The sequence below is a fragment of the Chelonoidis abingdonii genome, chromosome 2 (genome assembly GCF_003597395.2).
Source record: "Chelonoidis abingdonii isolate Lonesome George chromosome 2, CheloAbing_2.0, whole genome shotgun sequence".
Classification (NCBI taxonomy): domain Eukaryota; kingdom Metazoa; phylum Chordata; order Testudines; family Testudinidae; genus Chelonoidis; species Chelonoidis abingdonii.
The window spans coordinates 208676981-208703895 of NC_133770.1; the positions used below are offsets into that span (position 1 = coordinate 208676981).

Here is a 26915-nt window from a genome sequence, read left to right on the forward strand (position 1 = left end):
AAGCCTGTGTGTGAGTGTGTATAAAAAGAGTCTTGATTTTTGTATTGAGCAGAGTCTTTTGTACCAAGGTACAGGGCTCTCCTTTCTTCTGCAGAATAAAGCATATTTTCCTTATCCCTGTTTGGCTGTCATTGGCTCTCAGCTAGGCGGACCCGACATTTTGGTAACAAATTCATGCTGAAATTGGAAGTCCAGCTGATCACCATAAGAGGAAAAGCCAGCATAAGTCTGTAATTTCAAGTTTTATTTTTATATTGGTGAAACACAGAACCTCTTCCGAAAGAGGCAGTATCTGCAGAGCTGTTACAAATATGCTTCGTACTCTAATACACTTCACAGGTTTGGAAAAGGTATGGATAAAGCACAATTTCACATTGTATGAACATTTCACACAGCATCTGGGCATACAAATTCAGTCATTAAAGATAATTTATATATCTTGCTTTTTTTTTTTTTTTTTACTTTAACTTATTATTTAAGTGATAATACACAAAACAAGTACCAACTGTTTTGGGAAGCAGAAACAAACATTAAGTATATAATATAGACACATCTGTTTACAATGACACATTTACTAAAGGCAGTAACATTCCTATTACACTTTCATTACCTAAAATACGGTAGAACACTAGATAAAAATCTAACTTTTACCATGTTTTCAACCATAGCCATCTTTTCATATTTCAGTCTTGAAAGCAACATTGCAATCAAATATTAAAATTTTTATTCTCTTTGATGCAAACAAGTCCCTTTCATTTTAATGAGCTTTGCTTGCATAGTACAAAGAATTTTTGCCCTTAACGTTCCTTAATCAGTACACTGAGTTTTAGTCGGAAAACCACTACCAACATGGAAAGAATTGTCTAGCTAAAACCTCACCATAATACTTTGAAAAATTAATGGTTAGTGTCTAAAATTGGTTTTGGACAACACAAAAAACAGATGTTACATAAGTGCTTTGTTTCAGATGTGAATGCACAGACTTGTAGCCTTGCCTTACACAACACGTTAGTGTTTTCACTCGGATAGTTTAAACAAAACTGCAGTACTTTGTCTTACTAAGATATACAAGAACACTAATTTTCTTCACTTATGCATGTCACACTCCCTTTCCTCAGATATCCCAGATTATGTGCAACAGGTAGCCTTAAATTCCCAGTGTAGTCAGTAAAGTTCTCCTCACACAAAAAAGTACATCAATGATATCCTATAAGAGCCCCTCTTCTAGAGCATAGTGTACGCCCATGAGCAGTCAAGGAGACAGAAATTATTGAGTTCATTAGAGTAAGCTACTCCAAGATTTACATTTATTAGTGCTGTTCAAAGGACAAGTTGCACATCTTCAAAGCCTCTCACCAGTCTTGACAGAAAAAGCAAAACACTCACACTCGCCAAATTTCATCTTTGATTTTTTATAGAAGTCAAGGTGTGCAAGCAAACTTCCAATATCCATGTCCCTGATATAACATGACAACACACACGGGGAAAGTTCAGCACTAAAAAGGGTATTTTCAAACAACTTCACATTTCAGATCCAAGCTTCAGTCCATTACTACATAATTTTGACACACAGAACCAGTTTTTAAAAACCATCTATCCTAGCAAAACAGACTAACGTTGATTGATAGACGCTCCCATTGATGGGAGCGTCTATCAACACTGTATGTCATACTAGCTTTGCCTGACCAATGTGGTACATATTCAAAATTTGCATTCTTTCACAATGTTCCTAAATCAGATACCAAAACTCAAAAAAGCTTTTCCACACTTGTACATTTAACAGAACTGTTCCAAGAAGTCTCAAAATTTCTGAAATCATTTGATGGCTTAACATGGTGGCAGTCACAGTATTAGCATTTATACCTTGCTTCTGGTCTAACGCTCACTGCAATTTAGGAGTCATGGTGCACCATGCACATCATGAATCCCTCCCATCAGATTCTGGATGACCTCATCCGATAGTAGGCCTTCATGGGTTCTTCTGTGGAAATTTCTGCAGAATTGAAGTCTATGGTCACCTGTTGGGCATGGAATAGTCAAACTGGAGTAGTCAAATTTAGTTTGATCCTGAAGAATATACATTAGATTTTTGCGATGATTTACACTTAAGTTCATCAAAGAACTTTGATGTGTTATTAATGGGAACTTTGGCCCAAAGTTACAAAATGCAAGACAGACCACTTACTGGCTACATTATGCTTTAAATAATTGTAGAAGAGTACTACTGATTCCAAATTCAAATCAAACAACTCAAATTTTTGGAGAACAGTGTTGAGATATTTCCAGAATGTTACCTTTCACTTAGATTTTTGCTGATTTCTTTTTCTGCAGAGGCTTTATATTCAGCAAACAGCACGTCTTTTTTTTTTTTTTTAATTGATTATGGTCGGCTCCTTTCTCCCTTACAATATGCACATTACAAACAGCATCTCACTCTGCAACACCAAAGATCTATTGAGAATATTGTTTCTTTAGAAGAAAGCCCCGTTATTTTCCCATAGGTGCCTATCTGAAGAAACTTGCAAGGTGGCTTCATATCAGTTGTCTTAGTATTTTCCACACCTTTTTCCGCTCCTGGATAATGCTTATAAAAATAAGGCATTTAAAACAAATCCCTCTACAGATTAAAAATGTTTTCAGAATAAATGAAATGGTCCACACCCAAGAAGCTTAAACTTGTGCAAATATCTCATCTGGTAAAGAGTTCATCTTTTTTATTCAGATATTCAATGTGCTAAAAACTACGCCAAGCTGAATAACCTTTAAAACTGCCAAAGTGGAAAAAAATCACAAACATGTTATAGGGAACCAGAAGAACCAGTCAAAATATTCTAGAATCCAATGATTTGAAACTAGTTGTTTCAATACTTCTTCCCAATCTGCTTTAGTTTCTTTTAACCCATGTGCTTTTAGAGAAGCGACAATATTACTCAAATATTTCAATGAGAGGAAGGCAGTGCACTCAGGACGTTCTTACCATGTATGGAATGGAATCCAGAAATGCTTCAAGAAGCGGTGGGTTATCGTGCTTTTTTGTAATAGTACCCAAAAGATGTCAAGTCTATATTAGCATTCCAATATCATGATTGCAATTAAGTGCTGGTAATTCTGATACCTGTGAATATGCTCAACATCCATAAACAGCAAGTCTGATATTTAACATTGAACATGTTTACAACTAGCACAGTCCACCAGAATATTCATCATCTTCCTCCTCAGCATGGGAGCCAACAGCAGCCTGTCCTCCTGCTTTGTCCTGTGTAGTAACTGGTGGTGATTTCTTCTTAGTTCCCCCTCCTGGGACCGCCAAACTAAGAGCAAGCTTGGCATACTGACAACAACAACAAAATAATGACAGGTTTAGTATCCCCATTGTCATAGGGCCAAATCCTACTTGTCTTTTTCTAGAAAGAATCACACTGAATTAAATGGGACTACACTCTTAGTAAAGTGAGCAGGAGTTGCCTCAGTTTATTGACTACACTCAAAATGCAACAATCCATTATTTTGTAACATTCAGTTCCAATAGCATAAAAAGGAGACCTAATGCATGTACTATTCTCTGTGCTAAAGTGTAAACATGTACTATGATTTCTGCTCCTTTATAGAATAATCATTGCCGTGTTGCATAGTACAGAAGTACTAGAAGTTTAAGATAAGCAAGTCTCATCAATGCAGTTTTTTAAGTGTGCAGCACTGCATTTTGTAACTATTAACCACCACATAAGTGGTCTTTTACAGACGCTTTTTCAATTAAGATGGCATCATATTTTCAGATTTTAAAAGTTATATTAGATGAAAATTAATATTGTTAGAAAACCTACACTAGGATGATCAGAAGTTTTATTACTGCCTTCCTGTCTTAAGTCTTTTCTACAATTTGCAAATATGCCAGTATTTTTTTTAAAAAAATAGTAAGTATTTTCTTGAAAGGAAAAAAAAGACATCTTTCTTTAAAACAACAAATGGCCATGGTAATTCACTGAAAAATTACAGGACCACTCGAGAACTGAGCAGTGCTTGCAACTCCTCTTGATATCTCTCAGGGCCAGTCCATGGATTTCTAGCTAAAATGGACTTGCATGAATAGTACTGTATTTCTGAGCTGAAGCATTGACAGCAGAGTTTTCGGCCCATGTGGGGTACAGAAGGGAACTGAACTCAGATGCTATTCAACAGCATTCCAGCCAATTCTTCAGACAGACTTACGAATGCCATAAGAAGCTGCTCATTCATCTAACCCTTCCAGATAAGATGGAAGATCAGAGGAATGTGGAGATTTACAAGTGGTGAGCAGTAAAGAGGAAAACATGAGAAGCTGGAGGGTGGGGAGAGCAAATCCAGGACAAACATACAATAACTCCAGTTTTTCTGCCAAAACAGTTCTCTCTTTCTTACCAGGAAAAAGGTTTATGAAAATCCATATGAAATGTTAACTTACATCATTGTCCATGTACTTGAAGAGTGGTGAGTTACAGACATTAGAAACTTGATCCTGGTCCTGGTTGTCATATCCTTCTAGAAGCTGTTCTAGTGCTGCACAATCTTCACTTCCACTGAATCCCGGTATACTAAAGGAAACAAAAGTTCATTTAAAACATTTAACTTGTCCACTCACAGCACTCAACTCTTTACTCTTAATCAGTGATATGTAAACATAGAGGAACAGGCAGCTGTGTTTATATAATTTTATGGTATTGCTTAAATAAGTATCAAAACCCAGGCTGAATACAAATGTCTAATGGCATGAAAATGTATTTTTGACTGTATGATCATCTAACCATATAAATTATAAACAGATCTCATCTATTTTTTTTTTTTTTTTNTTTTTTTTTTTTTTTTACTTTAACTTATTATTTAAGTGATAATACACAAAACAAGTACCAACTGTTTTGGGAAGCAGAAACAAACATTAAGTATATAATATAGACACATCTGTTTACAATGACACATTTACTAAAGGCAGTAACATTCCTATTACACTTTCATTACCTAAAATACGGTAGAACACTAGATAAAAATCTAACTTTTACCATGTTTTCAACCATAGCCATCTTTTCATATTTCAGTCTTGAAAGCAACATTGCAATCAAATATTAAAATTTTTATTCTCTTTGATGCAAACAAGTCCCTTTCATTTTAATGAGCTTTGCTTGCATAGTACAAAGAATTTTTGCCCTTAACGTTCCTTAATCAGTACACTGAGTTTTAGTCGGAAAACCACTACCAACATGGAAAGAATTGTCTAGCTAAAACCTCACCATAATACTTTGAAAAATTAATGGTTAGTGTCTAAAATTGGTTTTGGACAACACAAAAAACAGATGTTACATAAGTGCTTTGTTTCAGATGTGAATGCACAGACTTGTAGCCTTGCCTTACACAACACGTTAGTGTTTTCACTCGGATAGTTTAAACAAAACTGCAGTACTTTGTCTTACTAAGATATACAAGAACACTAATTTTCTTCACTTATGCATGTCACACTCCCTTTCCTCAGATATCCCAGATTATGTGCAACAGGTAGCCTTAAATTCCCAGTGTAGTCAGTAAAGTTCTCCTCACACAAAAAAGTACATCAATGATATCCTATAAGAGCCCCTCTTCTAGAGCATAGTGTACGCCCATGAGCAGTCAAGGAGACAGAAATTATTGAGTTCATTAGAGTAAGCTACTCCAAGATTTACATTTATTAGTGCTGTTCAAAGGACAAGTTGCACATCTTCAAAGCCTCTCACCAGTCTTGACAGAAAAAGCAAAACACTCACACTCGCCAAATTTCATCTTTGATTTTTTATAGAAGTCAAGGTGTGCAAGCAAACTTCCAATATCCATGTCCCTGATATAACATGACAACACACACGGGGAAAGTTCAGCACTAAAAAGGGTATTTTCAAACAACTTCACATTTCAGATCCAAGCTTCAGTCCATTACTACATAATTTTGACACACAGAACCAGTTTTTAAAAACCATCTATCCTAGCAAAACAGACTAACGTTGATTGATAGACGCTCCCATTGATGGGAGCGTCTATCAACACTGTATGTCATACTAGCTTTGCCTGACCAATGTGGTACATATTCAAAATTTGCATTCTTTCACAATGTTCCTAAATCAGATACCAAAACTCAAAAAAGCTTTTCCACACTTGTACATTTAACAGAACTGTTCCAAGAAGTCTCAAAATTTCTGAAATCATTTGATGGCTTAACATGGTGGCAGTCACAGTATTAGCATTTATACCTTGCTTCTGGTCTAACGCTCACTGCAATTTAGGAGTCATGGTGCACCATGCACATCATGAATCCCTCCCATCAGATTCTGGATGACCTCATCCGATAGTAGGCCTTCATGGGTTCTTCTGTGGAAATTTCTGCAGAATTGAAGTCTATGGTCACCTGTTGGGCATGGAATAGTCAAACTGGAGTAGTCAAATTTAGTTTGATCCTGAAGAATATACATTAGATTTTTGCGATGATTTACACTTAAGTTCATCAAAGAACTTTGATGTGTTATTAATGGGAACTTTGGCCCAAAGTTACAAAATGCAAGACAGACCACTTACTGGCTACATTATGCTTTAAATAATTGTAGAAGAGTACTACTGATTCCAAATTCAAATCAAACAACTCAAATTTTTGGAGAACAGTGTTGAGATATTTCCAGAATGTTACCTTTCACTTAGATTTTTGCTGATTTCTTTTTCTGCAGAGGCTTTATATTCAGCAAACAGCACGTCTTTTTTTTTTTTTTTAATTGATTATGGTCGGCTCCTTTCTCCCTTACAATATGCACATTACAAACAGCATCTCACTCTGCAACACCAAAGATCTATTGAGAATATTGTTTCTTTAGAAGAAAGCCCCGTTATTTTCCCATAGGTGCCTATCTGAAGAAACTTGCAAGGTGGCTTCATATCAGTTGTCTTAGTATTTTCCACACCTTTTTCCGCTCCTGGATAATGCTTATAAAAATAAGGCATTTAAAACAAATCCCTCTACAGATTAAAAATGTTTTCAGAATAAATGAAATGGTCCACACCCAAGAAGCTTAAACTTGTGCAAATATCTCATCTGGTAAAGAGTTCATCTTTTTTATTCAGATATTCAATGTGCTAAAAACTACGCCAAGCTGAATAACCTTTAAAACTGCCAAAGTGGAAAAAAATCACAAACATGTTATAGGGAACCAGAAGAACCAGTCAAAATATTCTAGAATCCAATGATTTGAAACTAGTTGTTTCAATACTTCTTCCCAATCTGCTTTAGTTTCTTTTAACCCATGTGCTTTTAGAGAAGCGACAATATTACTCAAATATTTCAATGAGAGGAAGGCAGTGCACTCAGGACGTTCTTACCATGTATGGAATGGAATCCAGAAATGCTTCAAGAAGCGGTGGGTTATCGTGCTTTTTTGTAATAGTACCCAAAAGATGTCAAGTCTATATTAGCATTCCAATATCATGATTGCAATTAAGTGCTGGTAATTCTGATACCTGTGAATATGCTCAACATCCATAAACAGCAAGTCTGATATTTAACATTGAACATGTTTACAACTAGCACAGTCCACCAGAATATTCATCATCTTCCTCCTCAGCATGGGAGCCAACAGCAGCCTGTCCTCCTGCTTTGTCCGGTGTGTAGTAACTGGGTGGTGATTTCTTCTTAGTTCCCCCTCCTGGGACCGCCAAACTAAGAGCAAGCTTGGCATACTGACACACACAACAAAATAATGACAGGTTTTAGTATCCCCATTGTCATAGGCCAAATCCTACTTGTCTTTTTCTAGAAAGAATCACACTGAATTAAATGGGACTACACTCTTAGTAAAGTGAGCAGGAGTTGCCCTCAGTTTATTGACTACACTCAAATGCAACAATCCATTATTGTAACATTCAGTTTCCAATAGCATAAAAAGGAGACCTAATGGCATGTACTATTCTCTGTGCTAAAGTGTAAACATGTACTATGATTTCTGCTCCTTTATCAGAATAATCATTGCCGTGTTGCATAGTACAGAAGTACTAGAAGTTTAAGATAAGCAAGTCTCATCAATGCAGTTTTTTAAGTGTGGTTTACAGCACTGCATTTTGTAACTATTAACCACCACTAAGTGGTCTTTTACAGACGCTTTTTCAATTAAGATGGCATCATATTTTCAGATTTTAAAAAGTTATATAGATGAAAAATTAATATTGTTAGAAAACCTACACTAGGATGATCAGAAGTTTTATTACTTGCCTTCCTGTCTTAAGTCTTTCTACAATTTGCAAATATGCCAGTGATTTTTTTTTAAAAAAATAGTTTAAGATATTTTCTTGAAAGGAAAAAAAAAACATCTTTCTTTAAAACAACAAATGTGCCAATGGTAATTTCACTGAAAAATGTACAGGGACCACTCGAGAACTGAGCCAGTGCTTGCCAACTTCCTGCTTGATATCTCTCAGGGCCAGTACCATTGGATTTCTAGCTTAAAATGGACTTGGCATGAATAGTACTGTATTTCTGAGCTGAAGCATTGACAGCCAGGAGTTTTCGGCCCATGTGGCGGTACAGAAGGGAACTGAACTCAGATGCTATTCAACAGCATTCCAGCCAATTCTTCCAGACAGACTTACGAATGCCATAAAGAAGCGTGCTCATTCTATCTAAACCCTTACCAGATAAGGATGGAAGATACAGCAGGGAATGTGGAGATTTACAAGTGCCGTGAGCAGTAAATGAGGAAAACATGAGAAGCTGGAGGGTGGGAGAGCAAATCCAGGACACAACATACAATAACTCCAAGTTTTTCTGCCAAAACAGTTCTCTCCTCTTTCTTACCAGGAAAAAGGTTTATGAAAATCGCATATGAAATGTTTAACTTACATCGATTGTCCATGTACTTGAAAGAGTGGTGAGTTACAGAACCAGTTAGAAACTTGATCCTGCGGTCCTGGTTGTCATATCCTTCTAGAAAGCCTGTTCTTAGTGCCTGCACCATATTCTTCACTTCACTTCCAACTGAACATCCCTATAGACTAAGGAAACAAAGTTCATTTAAAACATTTAACTGTCCACTCACACACTCACTCTTTACTCTTACAGTTGATATGTAACATAGAGGACAAGGCAGCTGTTTATATATTTATTGGTATTGCTTAAATAAGTCATCAAAACCCAGGCTGATACAATGTCTAATGGCATGAAATGTATTTTTGAACTGTAATGATCATTCTCTAACCATAAAATATAAACAGAATCTCATCTTTTTTTTTTTTTTTTTTAAACATTTAGTTGTCTGCTTGGGATTAGTTGTCTGCATGGTCCCCAATGACAGAAGTGCCTTAAACCTCATGAGTTTCTGTTAGTCATAATATTTCTTCTTTTACAGTGCATGTATGGAATCATAAGTGTTTGAGATTAGGCAGGGTAAAGACAGGTTAAAATGATCCATTTTTAATTATCTTTGGATATTGTGCATTTTGTATTTTAAGACTACAATGTAAAAAGTGGCAAGAAAACAACAAAATAAAAACAGTAATTTCAATTGGTGACAATCAAAAAGTCCTTTATCCGTACTGAACAGTTACAAGAGCTAATCCTTCTCTGTTCAGTGTATGAAAGAAACAGATCCTAAAATGAGGAAGTAATTAAAATGAATAATTTTTTTTTTTTTTAAGTGACAACTCCAACAGCAACAACCCTGTATTGTTTATTCAGCTTTTATTAAAGCTAAGCAAACAGATAATCTGGGAAGAAGGAACAGAACAAATTCTTCTTAAGCAAATAGTAAAGCAATATAAATATTTTCATTGTTTATTTTAAGTTTATGCATGTCTTGCTATTAAACCAATAGTATATCAATAACTACAACTGACCATTTGAAAACAATAACTGTTTTTCAAATGGTAGTCTTTCAAAAAACACTGCATTGTTGTCCATAAACCAAACCAACAGAGTACAGGCTTCAAACTTGTGGAAATATAGAACTGCCACATGGCTCTTTCATAAATATTGATATGAATTAATTTTCAACATAACCAAAATTTAAGTTTGAAAACAATGAGGCAAATATATGCCTTACCTGTAACTTTCCCTAACACATCTTTCTGCAGCAACATAGTCATGTCTATGAAGATGAACTAAGACTTGAGCAATAGTTTTCTAAAATAAAAGAAATAACTGATCATAATAGAAGTAAAATCTCTTATATTTGGTTACTAAAGAGTGAATTCAATACCAAAAGTCCTGTAGATTGCTCAGGATAGGTGTAAAAGAACACTAGAACCAATGTTCCCTGCTCCACATTCCCAAATGAAAAAAAAAGTGATGGGCTCTGAAAATATTGATCTACACCAGCTGTGGATCTATCATAAGAACAACCTAAGAACAGCCCTACCAGGTCAGACCAAAGGTCCATTTAGCACAGTATCCTGTCTACCAACATTGGCCAATGCCAGGTGCCCCAGAGGGAGTGAACCTAACAGGCAATGATAAAGTGATCTCTCTCCTGCCATCCATCTCCAATCCTCCTGATGAACAGAGCCTAGGGACACCCATTCTTAACCCATGCCTAGCTTAATAGCCATTTATGGGACCCTTTAACCACCATGCTTTATCCAGCTCCCATTTTAAACGCTGTTATAGTCCTAAGCGCTTTCACAACCTCCTCAGATAAGGGGTTCCAGCAAGTGTAAAACTGTGCGCTTGTGTGAAGACTTCCTTGTTTTTTTTTGGTTTTTAACACCTGCTGTCTTACTATTTTCATTTGGTGACTTCCTAGTATCTTGTATTGTGGGAATACGTAAATAAACTTTTCGCTTATCCACTTTCTCGGGAATTCCAGTCGTGATTTAGTACACCTCTCTTCATAATCCCCCCTTCCTAGTCTCCTCTTTTCAAGCTGAGAGTTGCTAACCTCTTTTAATCTTATCCTTATATGGGATCCTCTTTCAAACCCCTACATTCAAACCCCTAATCATTTTAATTGCCCTTTTCTGAACTTTTTCTAGTGTCAGTATATCTTTTTTAAGATGGGACCACATCTATATGCAGTATTCGAGATTTGGGCGTACGATCAATTTATATAAGGGCAATAATATACTCTCAGTCTTATTCTCTATCCCCTTTTAAATGATTCCTAACATCCTGTTTCCTTTTTTGACCGCCTCTGCACACTGCGTGGACATCTTCAGAGAACTATCTACGATGACGCCAAGATCTTTTTCCTGACTCGTAGCTAAATTAGCCCCCATTTATTTTTTTAAAAGTGGTGTAGAGGAAAAGATCAAAGCAGGCCAATTCTGTTGTAATCTCAGATTATCTGAACATAGAATAATTTTGTCTTTCAGTTCTAAATTTGTAAACCTATCAAGAATTTTGAAACCACAAACCAATTTTTTGCTTATGTTAAGCATCTCGTCATAAAAATCCTATCATTTGTCCAAAAAGTTAATACAATCATTCAAAATATCTAGCCCTACTTCCTGTTATCAACACACATTTATAAAATAAATTAACATGTCTCCCATCCCACATAGCCCAAAGAATTAATTTAACTGTATTTGCAGGTTCACCTACACAGATATTTTATCTTAGAGCTTTCTGATAATTGTATTGAAAATGCTAAAACAATCATTCTGATTATCTGTGACAGCTATCTTCAGCATTTTCAAGACAGTTAAGGGGGTGGGTGAAAGGAGGGGATAGCCATCCAGGAGGTGCTCATCCAGTAAGAAGTTTATCCTGGACTGCAAGGCATACAGTGCCATTCATACAGTTAGAGGTGCTGCAAACCCCCAGGACAATCAACTTCCCTTTGCGCATTTCTATTTTATAAAAAGGAAAGAAACATTCATTCAGGTCTTTACCTTATAACATGTTGGATAATTTTCAATTTCTTTATAAATACTTTTTTCCTTCTGAATAGACAACGCAGCCTCATCTAATCTAGAAACAAGAACACACACAGAAGGAAATGTAAGAAACCAGTGTAAATAAACCAGTGATCAGAGCCTTCTGACATGCGTATTTTAATGTTTGTAGGTGGTAAAAAAGGCACTGGAGTTGTAAAGATATTTCAGTAGTCCACATGAAGTTTATTAAAAAGGAGTTCATATTTGCATCTTCTAAACAATTTTCTCTCCACACTGAAAAAAAGCCACCATTTTTGTTTAAATCCACTGGCATTAAGAATCAAAGTAACCTAAACACTAAACCATCAAGTCTTAATGTTTTTGTTTGGTCTTCAATCTTGAGGCCATCACTGTAACATTGTAAAGGTTAAAAAAAAATACATCTTTCAAAAATCCTGTTATTTTTGAGTTACCAGGTAGAATACTAGAGTGAAATCCAGAAATCAGTGCTTCAGTGTGAAAGCAATAAATGTCACATGCCAGAAACATGTTTTATGTTAATCAGAGCATCAATAAATTTATGTACTATACTTTTCTAGCATTTCTGTCCCTGTCATTGCCAGGTCCCAGACCGATGTGAAAACAAAAGCTGTAATCTTTCAGGTCAACCCAACACATTCAAGGAAGTCACAATCCAGTGCACATTACTTTTTAAAATAAAAACACCTCATGGTGATGAATTGTGGGCATCCAAAACCGCATAAAAGAAGTGGACAGGGCTCATTCCTGTAAAGAGCTGAGCTCTGGTCTAATCTGGTGTTTAAATTCTTGCTGGATCCCACCAGGATGTTTAGCACTCTATAGGTGTAAATCCAAATAATGCAAAATAGAAAGGAAATGGATGATTTACTTGCAAATATCTTGGTAATCAGTTATGTTGAGCGAGGATCATTTCAGGCAGGGAAAGCGCACACAGAGCTAATATTTCCAACCAAGCAGTTGAACATGCACAAACTGTTGAAATACAGCAACTATTTTACAAGTCACAACACAACCCTACAGCTGTTGAACAGGAAGTAAACACTGTATGCAACTAAAACTTCAGAGTAAATTTAGGTAGGAAGTACATCAAGGCTAATGATCCAAGAGTTCACACTGGATATTTGAGGACAGACATGGTGAGGATCTTCATGATACATCTCATCCAAAGGTGACACCTTTAGCAGCACAGTATCAGATCAAGCTGGAGTAGTAGTTTGGCACTGGAAGGGACAAATGTCAGCTACTGAAGCATCAATTTATCTGAGAATGTTTGGCACTACCCTAATTCTTATTTAACCAAAAAAAACAAAAAAAAAAAACACCTCCCTGCATACCTACAGTATAGATTTGAAACCACACAGACACGCTTATCATAATCTACATATAAAATTAATGAAAACAAACTTTAGTGGGACTGTCCAAGTCCTCCATTCTTTTTATGCCTGAGGAATATACTTGCAATGTGAACACAAATGTTTTTAATCAAAAAGGACAAGAGTGGGTCTTTTCAGACAAAACAGTAGGTGATTTCAGGTTGCAGAAAATAACAATAATCCTGCCTAATACCCTGGAGAGGCATTTTTAAAGTTTTGCATACATTTAAAATTTATCAAAGTACTTCCCAGTGTTTTGTAACATGGATGTAAAAATGATGCCATTTCAGAGAACTTAGGAACTCCACCTTCATGGCCTACTATTTTACATTTTTAAGCATAAAAGAATTGTTCAGATCTGGAAGAGGCACAGGATTTAAAATTTCACTAGCCACTCAGAGGTTCATATTACATTTGTCAGCTATAAATCACTAACTTCATACTCTAATCAAGCTATTTTGGATGCAATTTACTATAACTGAATGTACTGAGGACTTCACATGGCAGCTAAGTGATTCAACATATCTCACATAATTCTTGGCAACCATAATTCATTTCCCTACCGAAGAAGTTTTTCTTTCGCTGAAACTCACAAAACAATCAAAAGATACTGATATTTTAGACTACTCTTCTGACATCCACAGAAGTACAGCAGGACCTCCCTCATCTGCTCATACAAGTTATGTCTAAGTCTGCTGTTGTGATTGATGATGAAAACACAACAAAAAATATGGTTCATAACTGATTTCCACTTTAATTATATTCAAGTTACATGATGTTCCAAACCCCAAGTGACATCAGATATAACGTGGCCTCTATAAATCAGTATGACAATCAAAGCTAGCCTCAAAAACATTAATGTACACATCTCACCTGAGAGTCCTTCCACCCCTGTAATATACGAGTTTCCCTTGTTTCTTTTTAGATTACCATTGCTGCTTGCAATTACAGCACACACTCAAGGCTTGACAAAATTTAATCAGGAACACAGACGACTCAAAGACAGCCTTATAGTGAGGTATAGGTTGTAATTATGTATGTTTATGCTAAACAATGGTAAAATTTCGTACTACTACCAACAGCATTAGAAAATCAGGTGAACCTGAGGATTCAAAGTCAAATTCTTCACCCTTGATTCAGAATCAGACACCCGTATATGGGTTGCTTTGGTTGAGTAAGTCACTTAATTCCCCTACTTTAGATTCCCTCATGTGTAAATTGGGTAGAATATTAAGTGCTTACTACTCAGTGTTGTGGGGAATAATTCATAGTGATAAAGAATTGTAGAGATGAAGCACACCAGGTTCTCAGTAATTCATAAATCTTCTTCACTGAATTATTAGGAGGAACACTAAAAATTTTATAACACCAAAAAAACAAAAACAAGAAAAACTACAGATGAGTTTTTCAGCACTCAGGTATAGCCAGCAGAAACAAACTGGATCTTAGTCTTGACAGGTATCAACATAATCTTCTGTTTCCAGATAGTGACTTTCGAAGAGGCAATATGTAGATTCAGTGAAACTCTGCAGTAAAGATTACAATTACATTTAGAGGAAAACTTAGGTTTTCAGAATATAAAAAGAGTTATACCTGCGTCCTCTGACTAAAAGTCTTGAGGCTTTCCCTAGTAATTCTACAGCCTGCCGTAAACGTTCTTCATTCTAAAGCACAACAAAAACAAAAAGGTTTTACGCATTTGTGGCTTTAATTCTAAGCAACTTCTCTCTCTCTTTTATTTGTTTTTTTAAAAAATGAAATACAAACATAAGGCATGAGCTCAGGTCAATGTGGAGTTCTCCCATGGCCTTAGTACTTTTACTCAGCAGAGCTCCCTCCTCTGGACTTCCCAAGAAGTGGGAGGAAGCTGGATAGGAGTGAGGGGGTGGAGTACTGGTAGGGACTCTGACACTGCACCTTTACATTAAATATCCCAATAGGATCTGCATGACTTCCTGTGCAACATTATTCATCCACTGCTGTGACAGAGAACAAGACAGAGCTCAAAACTCAACCTCACCTTACAGTTATCTGTGTGCAGAGTTATTTTAGACTTTATTTCCTTTGTTGTTCAAATTAAAATGGTAGTACTTACTTCGAACACTGATGCTGTCTGCTGATAGAGCTGTACAGCCTTTTCTGGGTTCATACTTTCTATTAGCCTGAAATAAATACAAGCCAGCATTATTATTTTTCAGCTCAAATAGTAAAGTTTTCTCCTAGTACAGGATTCAAACAAAACAACAGTCTGTAAAAAGACGACACCAATGTTTTGCGATTTGTCCTAGCTACCAATATTGCAGGCTTACTTTCCAGCCCGTTCCAGTGCAATAGCTGCTGTGTCAGGTGTTCCATTCTCCAGGTACATCATACTGGCTTTCTCAATCAGCTGAACTGCTTCAGGAAGTTTTTGCATCTCCTGTAAGAAAAAGTTGGAACAATAACAGTGTCAGGAACTATAGTAATATATAATAAACCAAATGAAAATACACTTCTACCTCGATATAACGCTGTCCTTGGGAGCCAAAATAAATCTTACTGCGTTATAGGTGAAGTCGTGTTATATCAAATGTGCTCTGACCCGCCGGAGTGCGCAGCCCCACCGCTCCAGAGCACTGCTTTACCACATTATATTCGAAATAATGTTATATCGGGTCACGTTGTATCGGGGTAGAGGTGTATTCTGTATTGCATAGCATTACTTTTGTAGAGTTCAGCTCCCAGCAAAGTAAGCTACAACATTCATAGTAAACAAACAAGCATACAAGAAACCCAGCCTACTTTCCCCTCCATCTGCCTACAATAAAGTTGGCTAATTTTGTTCTTTGGATTAGCCACATGATGAAATATCTAAATGAATACTCACACAGTGCAGCCACAAAACCAGAGCAGCCAATCTTGTTTCCCTTTATAATGTTTCAATTTTAGAATAAATAAATCAGTTCCTTGGTAGCCAAACGTTACAATTTGTTTAGAGGGCACATCAGACGTGGACATATATACAGACTTTCTGTAGTGCTTGATTTGAACCCTGAAATAATGATTCTCTGAAAGTCTGTTTAACTGATCAACATCTGGGTTACAAGTTCACTTTGAGTTTCCTAAAAACTAGAGTATGGTGGTTAATTAGCTTATTTTACTATACATTGATTTTCTATCCCCTACATGATGTTTTCAACTATTGGTTAAACCCATTCAATAAACTGCACTGCTATCAAGTCATTATTGCATGCAAAATCACTAACAGGATTCTGGCAAATGTGATTAGAAAATTAATTCCTGTTGACTACAAGATTTATGTTGAGCTAAAGCAGAAGGGCTAAGGTATCGGAGCCGTCACCAAGAACTACAATATGTCAGCTTACTGAAGGATCATGAGGTATATAATGGTGGTCTGTTAACAGTGCCTTAGTATGTTAAAAATACCATTAAAAAAATACCACTCACAGTGCTTGTGTTGAAACTATAGGATATTCCTCTCATCAGCACCAAGACTGGTTTGACGAAAATGAGGAAATCCTAGCATTAATTCAACAGAAAAGAACTGCATTCTGGCACTGGCAAAATGATTCCTCTAACCAACGATAACATGAGGCCTATCACCTGCTCAAGGTCAAAGTCCAAAAGGAGGCTACATGACATCAAAAATAAGTGGTGACGAGAGAAGGCCTCTGAGATCCAGAGTTTCATAGACCAAGATGACATGAGAAGCTTCTTTCAAGCAACAAAAAGCTATATATGGGCCAAGCTCCAAAGGCCCAACCCCCTTACGTTCCCAGATTGTCCTAGAGGAGGGTGGAGCCAATGTGGCCATTAAACAACACTGGAAGGAGCAATTGGAGAGCCTACTAAACTGTGAATCCATGGTCTCTGAAGACCCCATCAAGTCTATTCCATAACGCTCAGCAATGGCACACCTTGCTGATCCCCCGTCTTCTGATAAAGTCCAGTGTGCCATCACCCAGAAAAAAAATCACAAGGCATCAGGCCCAGACAGCATCCCAATGGAGGCTTTTAATGCTGGTCGAACAATGCTCCAACACAAACTCTGCCAACTTCTCAACAAAACCTGGACCTGCGAAGAAAGTCCACTTGACATTAAGAACACCAACATTTTACAATATTCCAAAAAGGGAACAAATCTTTGTGCAGGAACTACAGAGGTACTGCCCTCCTCTCCATTGCAGGGAAGATCCTTGTCCAGATCCTATTAAAACGCCTTCGCTCCTTTGCCAAGAAACACCTCCTCGAATCACAGTGTGTCTTCAGGCCATCCAGAGGCACAACTGACACGATCTTTGTGGCATAACAGATTCAGGAAAAGTACAGAGAACAACACCAGGAACTGTTCATGGCATTCATCGATCTAACCAAGGCCTTTGATTTTATCAATCATGAAGCCCAGTGGAAGGTGCTGTGTAGGTTTGGCTGTCCACAGAAATTCATTTCCATCATCATGATGGGATGTCTGTCACCATTCTGTGCAATGGCTCAGAGACCGAACCATTCATCATTTGCACTAGTGTCAAGCAGGGCTGTGTCACTGCTCCAAATACTCTTCTCCATTTATCTTGCCATGAGCCTGATTCTCATCCATGGACCGCCTTCCTGATCGAATCAGGATTGAGTATCATATGGGTGGACGTCAACTCAGTCTCCAAACAAAATCTAAAATCATGAGATTTGGCATCACTGACCTTCACTATGCAGATGACTGCGTCTTTCTCACACACAGAGACTGACCTGCAAAGTACCCTAAATCTTTTTGCAGATGATGCTTATCACAGCCTGAGTGTGTCTCTCTCAACATCGGGAAAACCAAGGTACTCTACCAGCCCTTACCTGCACAAACTATTCTTTGTATTCCACAAATTGCCATCAGCGGAGTGCCCCTGGAAAATGTGGACCATTTTCTATACCTTGGCAGCCACTTCTGTGAAACAGCCAGCATTGACACAGAAATTGAATACAGGATCTGCTGTGCCAGTACATCCTTTGGAAGACTACTCAAAGGAGTCTTCAATTATAGTAATCTGCAAACAGGCGCCAAGATTTTGGTTTACAAGGCAGTTGTCATCCCCATCCTTCTCTATGGATGCGAGACCTGGATACCCTATAGATGACATCTCAAGTGGCTGGAGTGCTACCTCTGGAGGATTCTCAGAATCAGCTAACATCAGCATTTTTTCTGCAGCCAACATAAGCAGTATAGAAGCACAGGTCATAAAACACCTACTCCGTTGTGCTGGCCACTGTGTACGTATGTCTGACGCTCGCCTTCCGAAGGCAGTATTCTTCTCTCAGTTAAGTCAGGGAAGAAGGGCTCACAGAGGACAGCAAAAGCACTTCGAAGACATACTGAAAGTACACCTTAAAAAGGGAGGCATCAATCCAACAAACTAGGAGGACTCGGCGTGGAACAGAACACAGTGGCGCCATATTATGCACCAAGCCAGAGCTCACTTTGAGGAGAAAAGATACGCTCATGAGACAGAGAAGTGACAAAGGAGGAAAGAAAGGGCAAAACAGTCCAGCCAAGAACTATGTCTTTTCCAAGATTACACCTGTCACTTCTGTGGGAAAATCTGCAGGGCATGAATTGGGTTCCTCACTTAAAAACCCAATGAATCCCCTCAGCAAGTGTCGAGGGATAGGCAAAGAAGTTAACAATGCCTTAGTATGTTTACTGCAGGGTAATTCTATATGGCAATTCCCAAATGGCATGAAGTAAAATATTTACCATGTAGGCTGTCCCATACCAAAACTAGCAAATGCTAATGAGTTTGGCCTATGTAAAGAAGATTCTTTTATTGATGTATGTCCTCTATTGTATCTGCCTTGGAATGAGTACGGCAGATACTTTGATGGATGGAGTGTGAACCTGTCTTGTTACACCATAGCTTCCAAGCACTTCTGGATCCGGTGCTGAAATGTTATTTTGCAGCTTCTTATGGCAATAATCAATTAATCCAAATTTACACCTATGCCTCCTACAGGAAACAAATGTTTACAAGAACTCTTTCATTTCTGATATTTTTGGCTCGTTGAACACAGTGTAGAAAGTCTGTGGAGCTGGAGCAGAGCTATAAAATAGGTACCAACTCCTCCCTCCCCCTCAACCTAGCAGAGCTACCTTTGCAGAAGTCAGATGCCACAATGAGAGAGAACATGTGACTGGTTGCTCTTTGCAACACCATCAACCCTGCCAATGACTAGGAATTCAGAAGTTAACAATGACCTTGTCATCATTAGCCATTTTTCTATCAGAAAAATTTCATGGAAGAATAACTCTAGAGGCAGACAGAGCCAATACAGAAGTACAGGATCTACACACGGATAGCCCTCTGATTCTGTGGAGCGTTGGAAGGAGACAGTAGAGTAGTGTCCCCTGATTATTCTACACAGGTGAACTCTCCCTCCCCTCTCGTAAGAGCAGAAGGAAGAAATCTCAAATTCAAATCTAATTTCCTGTCCCTTTGATGGGACATATATTATTTACTAGAACTCAAAAAATAAGCTGATACTATGAAGTACATTTCTCTTTTCTTAATATATACATACTAAACTCAACCTCCCCCCTCCCAATTTTGATTTATCAAGTTTCAACCACGAAAGAATGTTGCATCATTTAAAATTCTTGGAGGGGAAAAATAAAAGCCAAACACTGGAAGTGCTAGCACCACTTTAACGTTAATGCTTCAAGCCGAAAATTGCATATATAATTGCAAATACAACTGTCCACGGGAGACTTCTTATTGTTATAAAAGAAACACATAGTGACTAGTAAATACCTTTAACATCATGCCTGCTTGTTCATAAGCTCTGCAAAGAGAAAAGAAATTAGGTTTACTCACAGTGTTATTTCAGTGAGTTGAAGTGACATGTCTTGCTATGTAGCAAGAGTTACTATTCATCAGCTAATGGTGAATCATAACGACGCATACATTTCAAACATTTTACATGGCTTTTATTTAAAAAGACAGTTTAAAAAGACAGTTTCTCACTTGTGCTAGTGATAGATATTGCAACCTTGTGCTGTATCTTTGGGGACCACTTTATTACGTTCCTGAACAGTTTATGTATGATTGTATTCAACTCCATGGAGGAGCAGCTGTGGTAACACTTCAGGAACTGAAACAGTGGACAATGATTAAGGACAGTCACTAACACCGTAAGCAACTCTAAAGACATACCACCCCCAGTGGTAGTCTGCAAATACTGATTCAAACTGGGTTTTCCAGACACTGAGCAACAAAGAAAGGACTTTGATATATATAGCTGTGTTTGTATCAAGACCTTCTTTTGATCTAGCAAACAGATACACTTTTATCCAATGGGGCTCCAATCCTGCTGAAGGATTGGAAGAATGATGGCCTACCAGAGCCTGGAGTGGACCACAAATTGGGGATAAAAGTGCAGTAATCTTGAGACCGTGACAGTGTTGTCTTCTATGAATAAGTGCTTTTGACCATATTCGAAGCACTGAAAAAGCACTGTGTTTCCCAGCCCAGACCAAAGATACCTTCCTGCTTCTATAACATGTACTGTGTGTGGCAAATTTTGTACCAGTGCTTCAAACTAATCACACAATCTTTTCACTATTTGCCATGAGTTGGAGGAATGGGAGGGTAGGAAATGTCTGACTGTTTCCACTACACAGACTAGCCCACAGATGCATGAAAGACATTTTTAAAAACACATTACTAATAGAATTAAGAACAGCTAATATTATAGAGCACCATTCTGGTGATTTCTTCAGTGTCTCTAATGTCAAGTGTGTGAAGAGAAATCAAATTATTTATTACCTTAATCATACATGCAATAAGCAAAACCTCAAATGAAATAAGCAGATCCTGAGTAATAGCCTACTGATGATCAATCAAGAGATATTGGAACTAATCCTGAGAAGTGCTAAAAAGTCATAATTTCCATTTACTTCAATGGGATTTGCACAGTCTCAAAAGCTTTCCAGGATGCAGCCACTAATAAAGTCTCATCACGAACCAGTGAAAATAATGGAAACTTTGCCATTTATTTAAATGAAAGCAGACTTAGCCCAAATGTATGCATCTTTTAAATAATCTCATCTTTAGATACACATAGTATATTGGGAAATACATCAAATTAACTGAGGAATTTAAACTTACTTGGCAGCATGGAAGAGACTGGAAGTAACAGAGCCAAAGTTAAGGATACAAGTCATAAAAATCTGACAGGTAATTATGTATCAAAAATAATTTATTGGAGGATTAAGCAAGCCAAACTTATCTAAATATAGTTCCAAAAATAACATTTATACAGAGGCAAAACTAATCTGATAAGTATGCATGCTAGTTTTTTTGTTTGTTTGTTTTGTTTTAAATAAACCTAAGGGCAAAATAAAATTCAATATATCCAACTATGAAAGAGCTAACGAAACTAGATTACATACATTTAATTAAAGAGTTTTGGTTACTACATTGTGTTAGAGTAATGTTAGCTAACCTTTTAGCAGCATGTTTAATGTGCACCACCCATTTCTAGGTACCGCATGGCAAAAACCATACAAATTATTAACTAAAAAAAATTAGCACACATATTCCTTAAGGGAGATTTCTTCAACTGAAAAGCCATGTTACAAACTAAAAAGAAGCGATCCCATCTAAGTCATCTACTTGCAGGAAAAAAAACAACAAAAAAAAAAAACCCCACACACCAGAAACAAACCCCCCTCTCAAAAACTAAAAATATCAAGGAAATCTAAGGACTAAATCCAGTAACACTAGAATCTGTTAATATGATCGTTAATCTAATAAATAATAAAAACATAATAATAATGTGCTGAATGGTACCTGGGCATCCCAATCATAGACCAGGGCCCCACTGTGCTAGTGACTGGCCAAACAAAATAAGACAGTTCCTGCTTCGTGGGGTTTCTTATTTTTCATTTACCAGATTGTTTTCTTGGGAGCTTGAATTCTTTCTTTAAAATGAATTTTGGAAATTAGCTAAGAAGCCTTTTAATATTTAGTCTGTCTGTCTCTTACATCTTTCCACACCATCCCCTCCCTTAGTCCAGTTCTGATTGTTAAATAGTTATTCAATTCCTTGAATACTGAACTAACCATCGGTGAAAAGATACGCTCTATTATTTGCATGTGCTTCAGCTTCCCTCAAATAGGCGTCCTTTGCCTGGTCAAACTGTTTGGCATTCTTAAAAGCAACACCTACAAAGAAGAAGAATTTTTAAAAAAACAAAGTGTTCATGTTTTGCCATTTTCCTTCTTTCATCTATTGTTCAAGACACACAAGGCCAGATTTTTAAAAAGTATTTAGCCACCTAAAAATGCAGATGGGCATGTAGTGGGATTTTCAAATGGGAGGTGGCTTCCTAGACCCCTTTGAAAATCCCCCACTAGGCGCCTATACGCATCTTTTGGCCTCTATATCTTTAAAAATCTGCCCCATAATGGAAGTATTTAATTACATTCTTTATCAATTTATTATACTTTATATCAAGGCTCATAAGAATCATTCTTAAATTATTAGTACTTTCTCCCTCTATACAATGTAGGCTACTTGGATTTTCACTATAGTCAGCCCCTCTTCTCAGCTGAACACCTGCACTTCAGTATCCTTTCCATTCACTAACCAGAAATTATGCCAAATAAGTTTATTTTAAAGGTTCTAAAACATTAGAATTGCTGTCTCATTGCAGTTTCTCTTCTAAATCAAGATCCTCATCAACAATGAAGTGCACCTGAAATAAATACCAGCCTTCATAATTAGTTCTGGGCACATTACAATATAAAGAAACCTAACTAACCAGCTAATTTGTACTCATTTAATCAAGATTTTAAAAATAGAGCAGACTCAGCTCAACTCCACTACTGGGGAGCTCATGCACGCACCCACACACATTCTCGCCCCCCCCCCCGTTGCTATTGATGATTTACGAAAACAAAAAATCAATAATTTAATATCTAAGTGAGTGACTGGGAATATGAAGTGTAATAGGCCAGAAAGATATGCTGCAGATACTATTAGTGGAAAAAACAGATTTTGGAAGGAGGATAGCGTGATTAGACAAAGAATAATCTAACAGAACTGGGCTGCTGCATTTTATATTAGCGTGACACTTTCCAGAATACATGCAAATAAGGAGCAGAAATCCTAAGACTTAAGCTGTCAAAAACATTCAGTAGAATTTCTGCTCAGAATCTTACTGAAAAAGAGCCTCAATACTGAGAGATTTAAATTCAACAAAATAAAACTCAAGACAGAACACTGAGATAGTTGTCAAAAATAAATCTGAAGCACCAAAATTTGTTTATTTGAAGATGGTGTTATAAGACCACTGACAAGAGTTCCTAGGGTGCTCCAAGGAAGGGAGGTTGGAGTGGGGGGGAAGAGCAAGAGGGAAGGTAGGAGGGACAGGGGAGAAGGAGAAATGGTACAAAAAGAGATTTAATTTTACAAAGTTTAGTGGTATCCAAGACAGCAAATCAGGCAAAACCAGGATGGCATTGCAACAGGAAGGCCAAGACAGATCCAAATATCACCTGCATACCAATGGAAAGTTACACCATATAAACACAACTGGATTCTAAGAGCACCATCTGTGTCCAAGGATTCCAAAAGATTTTTAAGAAATGGAGCAGGGTATGTCAAAGAGCCAACAGCAAAGCATTAACCTTGAGGAATCTGATAGCTTTCTCCCCTTATCCTCATCAACCTCAACTGAGCAGGAAGAGAGAGAGAGAGAAAGGAATATTTGCCCTTTAAATAGTATGCACCTTCAAAGTATCCAATAGACAAACTTTACATATGAACTTTCTCTATCTGTCAAGTCTTTCAAATAAATTAGTGTTGAATATGTTATAAAGAGGACAAAAAATGAATTAAGTCAAGGCCACTTCTGCAGAGGTTTCCACTATTTGCATCTGTACAGCATTGAGTTTCCCTTCCTCACTCAAAGTCCAACTCTTTTGCCACTCTTGGCATGGCGATCCCACTGAAGACAACAGGGATTCCCATGCAGAGTGGACATGAGCGTGTGCACGCACACAGACTCTATTTACAAACAGAAGAAAAAAAAAAAAGTCTAACTATGCCTCACAATAAAAGTTTTTCAATTTTATTCAAGTCCGTTTAACTCTGTGTTCAACCATAGTTTGCAAGTAACATAGTTAAAACTGTAATTTGCACTGAGATGCAGTTTACATGTTATTAGTTCTAATAACTTCAAATAAATATTCAAAATACTTAAGCACAATTTGAAATGTATTTCATAGTAAATTAGAAAGATTTGGTTCTTTATTTTATTCCCCGCCCTCATAACTATCTATAGATTTACAGACAATGTTTTAAAATATCGACATCTAAAATATTATTTAAGATTAAATTACTGGATTATTTAAACCTATAAAATGCATTCCCTTTTATAGTCATACATACCTGCCTTTCCATATTCAGTAGCTGCACTATCATAGTCTGGTTTCCACTTTAAGAATCCAGTTTTCAGGCTGAAATGCAAATCAAAAGTCCATCAATAATGAATAAATGGTTGAAACAAGAACCTCTTCTTCCTGCTCTCAACATACATAGATTTGTTTCTGTTGTTTTAAGTGGCGGCAACGTGGGAGGAAGAGGAGGTAGGCCCGCAAGGGGGCCACTGCCTCCCATCCCCTTTGAATCTTCACCAGAAGCCATCTTCACCCATCCATATGAAATACAGAGAAATGGAAGAGAACTGCCAGATACTATGGGTTGGTAAGAAAGGAACAACAATTTGGGCCCCAATGCTCCATCCGGATCAGACCAGGAACAGATGTTTAGACAATTTTGGACATTCTGTAATTTCTCCTTCTCTTTTCAGGATAAGCCTCAAATTATTTCTGCTGAGTGGGGAGTTCGGAAGCAAAGCACTTTTATTTAGCAATAGTGGAAAAAATTGTTTCAGGATGGAGGTTTTGGAATTAAAAGTTAACTATCATGTGTTGTACTTCTCATGGCTTATATTGTCTGCCTACAGCAGTGGTTTTCAACCCTTTTTCATTTGTGGACCCCTACAAAGTTCTGAATGGAGGTGCCAAGCCCTTTGGAAATCTTAGACACAGCCTGCAGACCCCCAGAGACCACAAGTTGAAAACCACTGTTCTACAGTGTTTGTCTCTCTTGGCTACTTAAATCACAACCTCTTTGGAACAATGATTACATCTAATGTATTTATACTGTTCTCAACACAACAGTTTGCTTGGTAGTCTTCTGGTGCCATCATCCTATATACAAACAAACAGCAAAAATAGCTATATGTAAATAATTTGCTTTAAAATAAGTTTGCCGTGAGCACTGAAACTGCTTGAACAAAAGCCAAGCAAAAGTTTCCTACCTCATCTCTTTTCAGTTTTTATTTCTGACGCATTTCTCCTTCATCTTAGTTCTCCCATTCACCTGCCTCAGCTTCCCTTTTCTCTCCATCAGCCTCCTAAGTGTCTGTCTCAAACTCTTGGGGAGTGGAAGAGGCTTCCCGTAGGTGTGAGCAGCCATTCTAGCGGAGGGGCCTGTCACTGCCCCCATCTAGAGTTAAGGGAACTCAGAGCTCAGGGCCCCGCTATCCACGCAAGGTATTTCTGTGACCACACTCCCCACTGTTAATGGGGCTGTTCTCACAGAACCCCGTGTTACAGGTGGGGAGCTAAGGCACAGACAAGCGACTTGCCCACGGTCACACTGGGAGTTCGTGGTGGAGGAGCAGGGCCCATGAGCCCCTGGCTAGTGCCCCTCCGTCCCCCACGCTGCCAGGCTCCCGGGAGCAGGCGCGGCCTCTCGCCCTCCTCACGTTGGAACCCCACAGTCCCCCCGACCCGCGCACGGCACGCTGGGAGCTGTAGTCCTCCCCGCGAACGCGCCCGGGAGGCTGGCGCCGATGACAGCCCGGAGCCAGGGGGAACCCGGAGGAAGCGGCTGCTCCGCGAACGCCCGGGGCCTGGAACAGCGCCCGTCCCCCTCCTCGGCCCTCTCCCAGCAGCGAGCGGCATAGCCACTCTCCAGCCCGGACACAGCCCGACCCGCGGCCCCCTGGACAGGGACAGCGCTGCCGGACCCCGGCCTCCCGCGCCGGGCTCACTATTTCTCCGCCTTGGCGACGTGCTCTAGCGCCTCATTGATCTTCTGCGCCGCCATCTCGCCGGGCCGGGCCGGGCCTATCTGTCTGTCCCTGAAAGGAGCCACTGCGCTCCGCCTACGTCAGGACAGAAGGGACAGCTACGGAAAGCCGTAAGGGCTTATCGGGATACGTAGGGGGCGGGGCCTGATGCTATACGCCAGCGCGCCTGCGCGGGTAGACGACGGAGTCGATCGGGTTCTAAAATAAAGGGGCGCGGCTACTGGTTTTTTGAGGCGGTGGGCGCGCGGCAGCGGCACAGGGAGAGGACAGCAGGGGATTGAGCTGCGCGCGCAGCCCCGGCACGCAGGCGTGAGGGCGCGCGGCCGACGTGCTGCAGCAGGGGCTTTGGGAGGATGTGTCGCGAGCCTATCGTCGACCCCGGGGCAGAGTAGGGGGGGCTCTTAGCCCGGTCGCTGCTGGCAGGGCCTGCGGCAGCGGTGTCAGAGACAGGGGCAGTGTTGCGGCTCTCTGGTCTGCCCAGCTCTCCCCTTGGCTTTTATGGCCTGCGCCGT

General features: G+C 38.6%; 1 protein-coding gene across 2 annotated transcripts; it reads right to left on the reverse strand.

The window, feature by feature from the left end:
* Window positions 1-223: 223 nt before the first annotated feature.
* On the reverse strand, window positions 224-26494 carry NAPG (NSF attachment protein gamma). 2 transcript variants are annotated; one of them, XM_032774000.2, is made up of 12 exons: window positions 26365-26494; window positions 24693-24760; window positions 22378-22462; window positions 21404-21421; window positions 20048-20078; window positions 15566-15675; window positions 15352-15418; window positions 14850-14920; window positions 11857-11935; window positions 10071-10150; window positions 4442-4571; window positions 224-3331 (listed from the first exon to the last, which is right to left on the reverse strand). In XM_032774000.2, the coding sequence occupies exons 1-12, from the start codon at window positions 26418-26420 to the stop codon at window positions 3179-3181; spliced, it is 948 nt and encodes a 315-aa protein (XP_032629891.1). In that variant the 5' UTR covers window positions 26421-26494; the 3' UTR covers window positions 224-3178. The 2 variants fall into 2 exon arrangements, with proteins under 2 accessions (XP_032629891.1, XP_032629892.1); XM_032774001.2 differs by lacking the exon at window positions 26365-26494 and adding an exon at window positions 26341-26354.
* Between the last annotated feature and the right edge of the window lie 421 nt (window positions 26495-26915).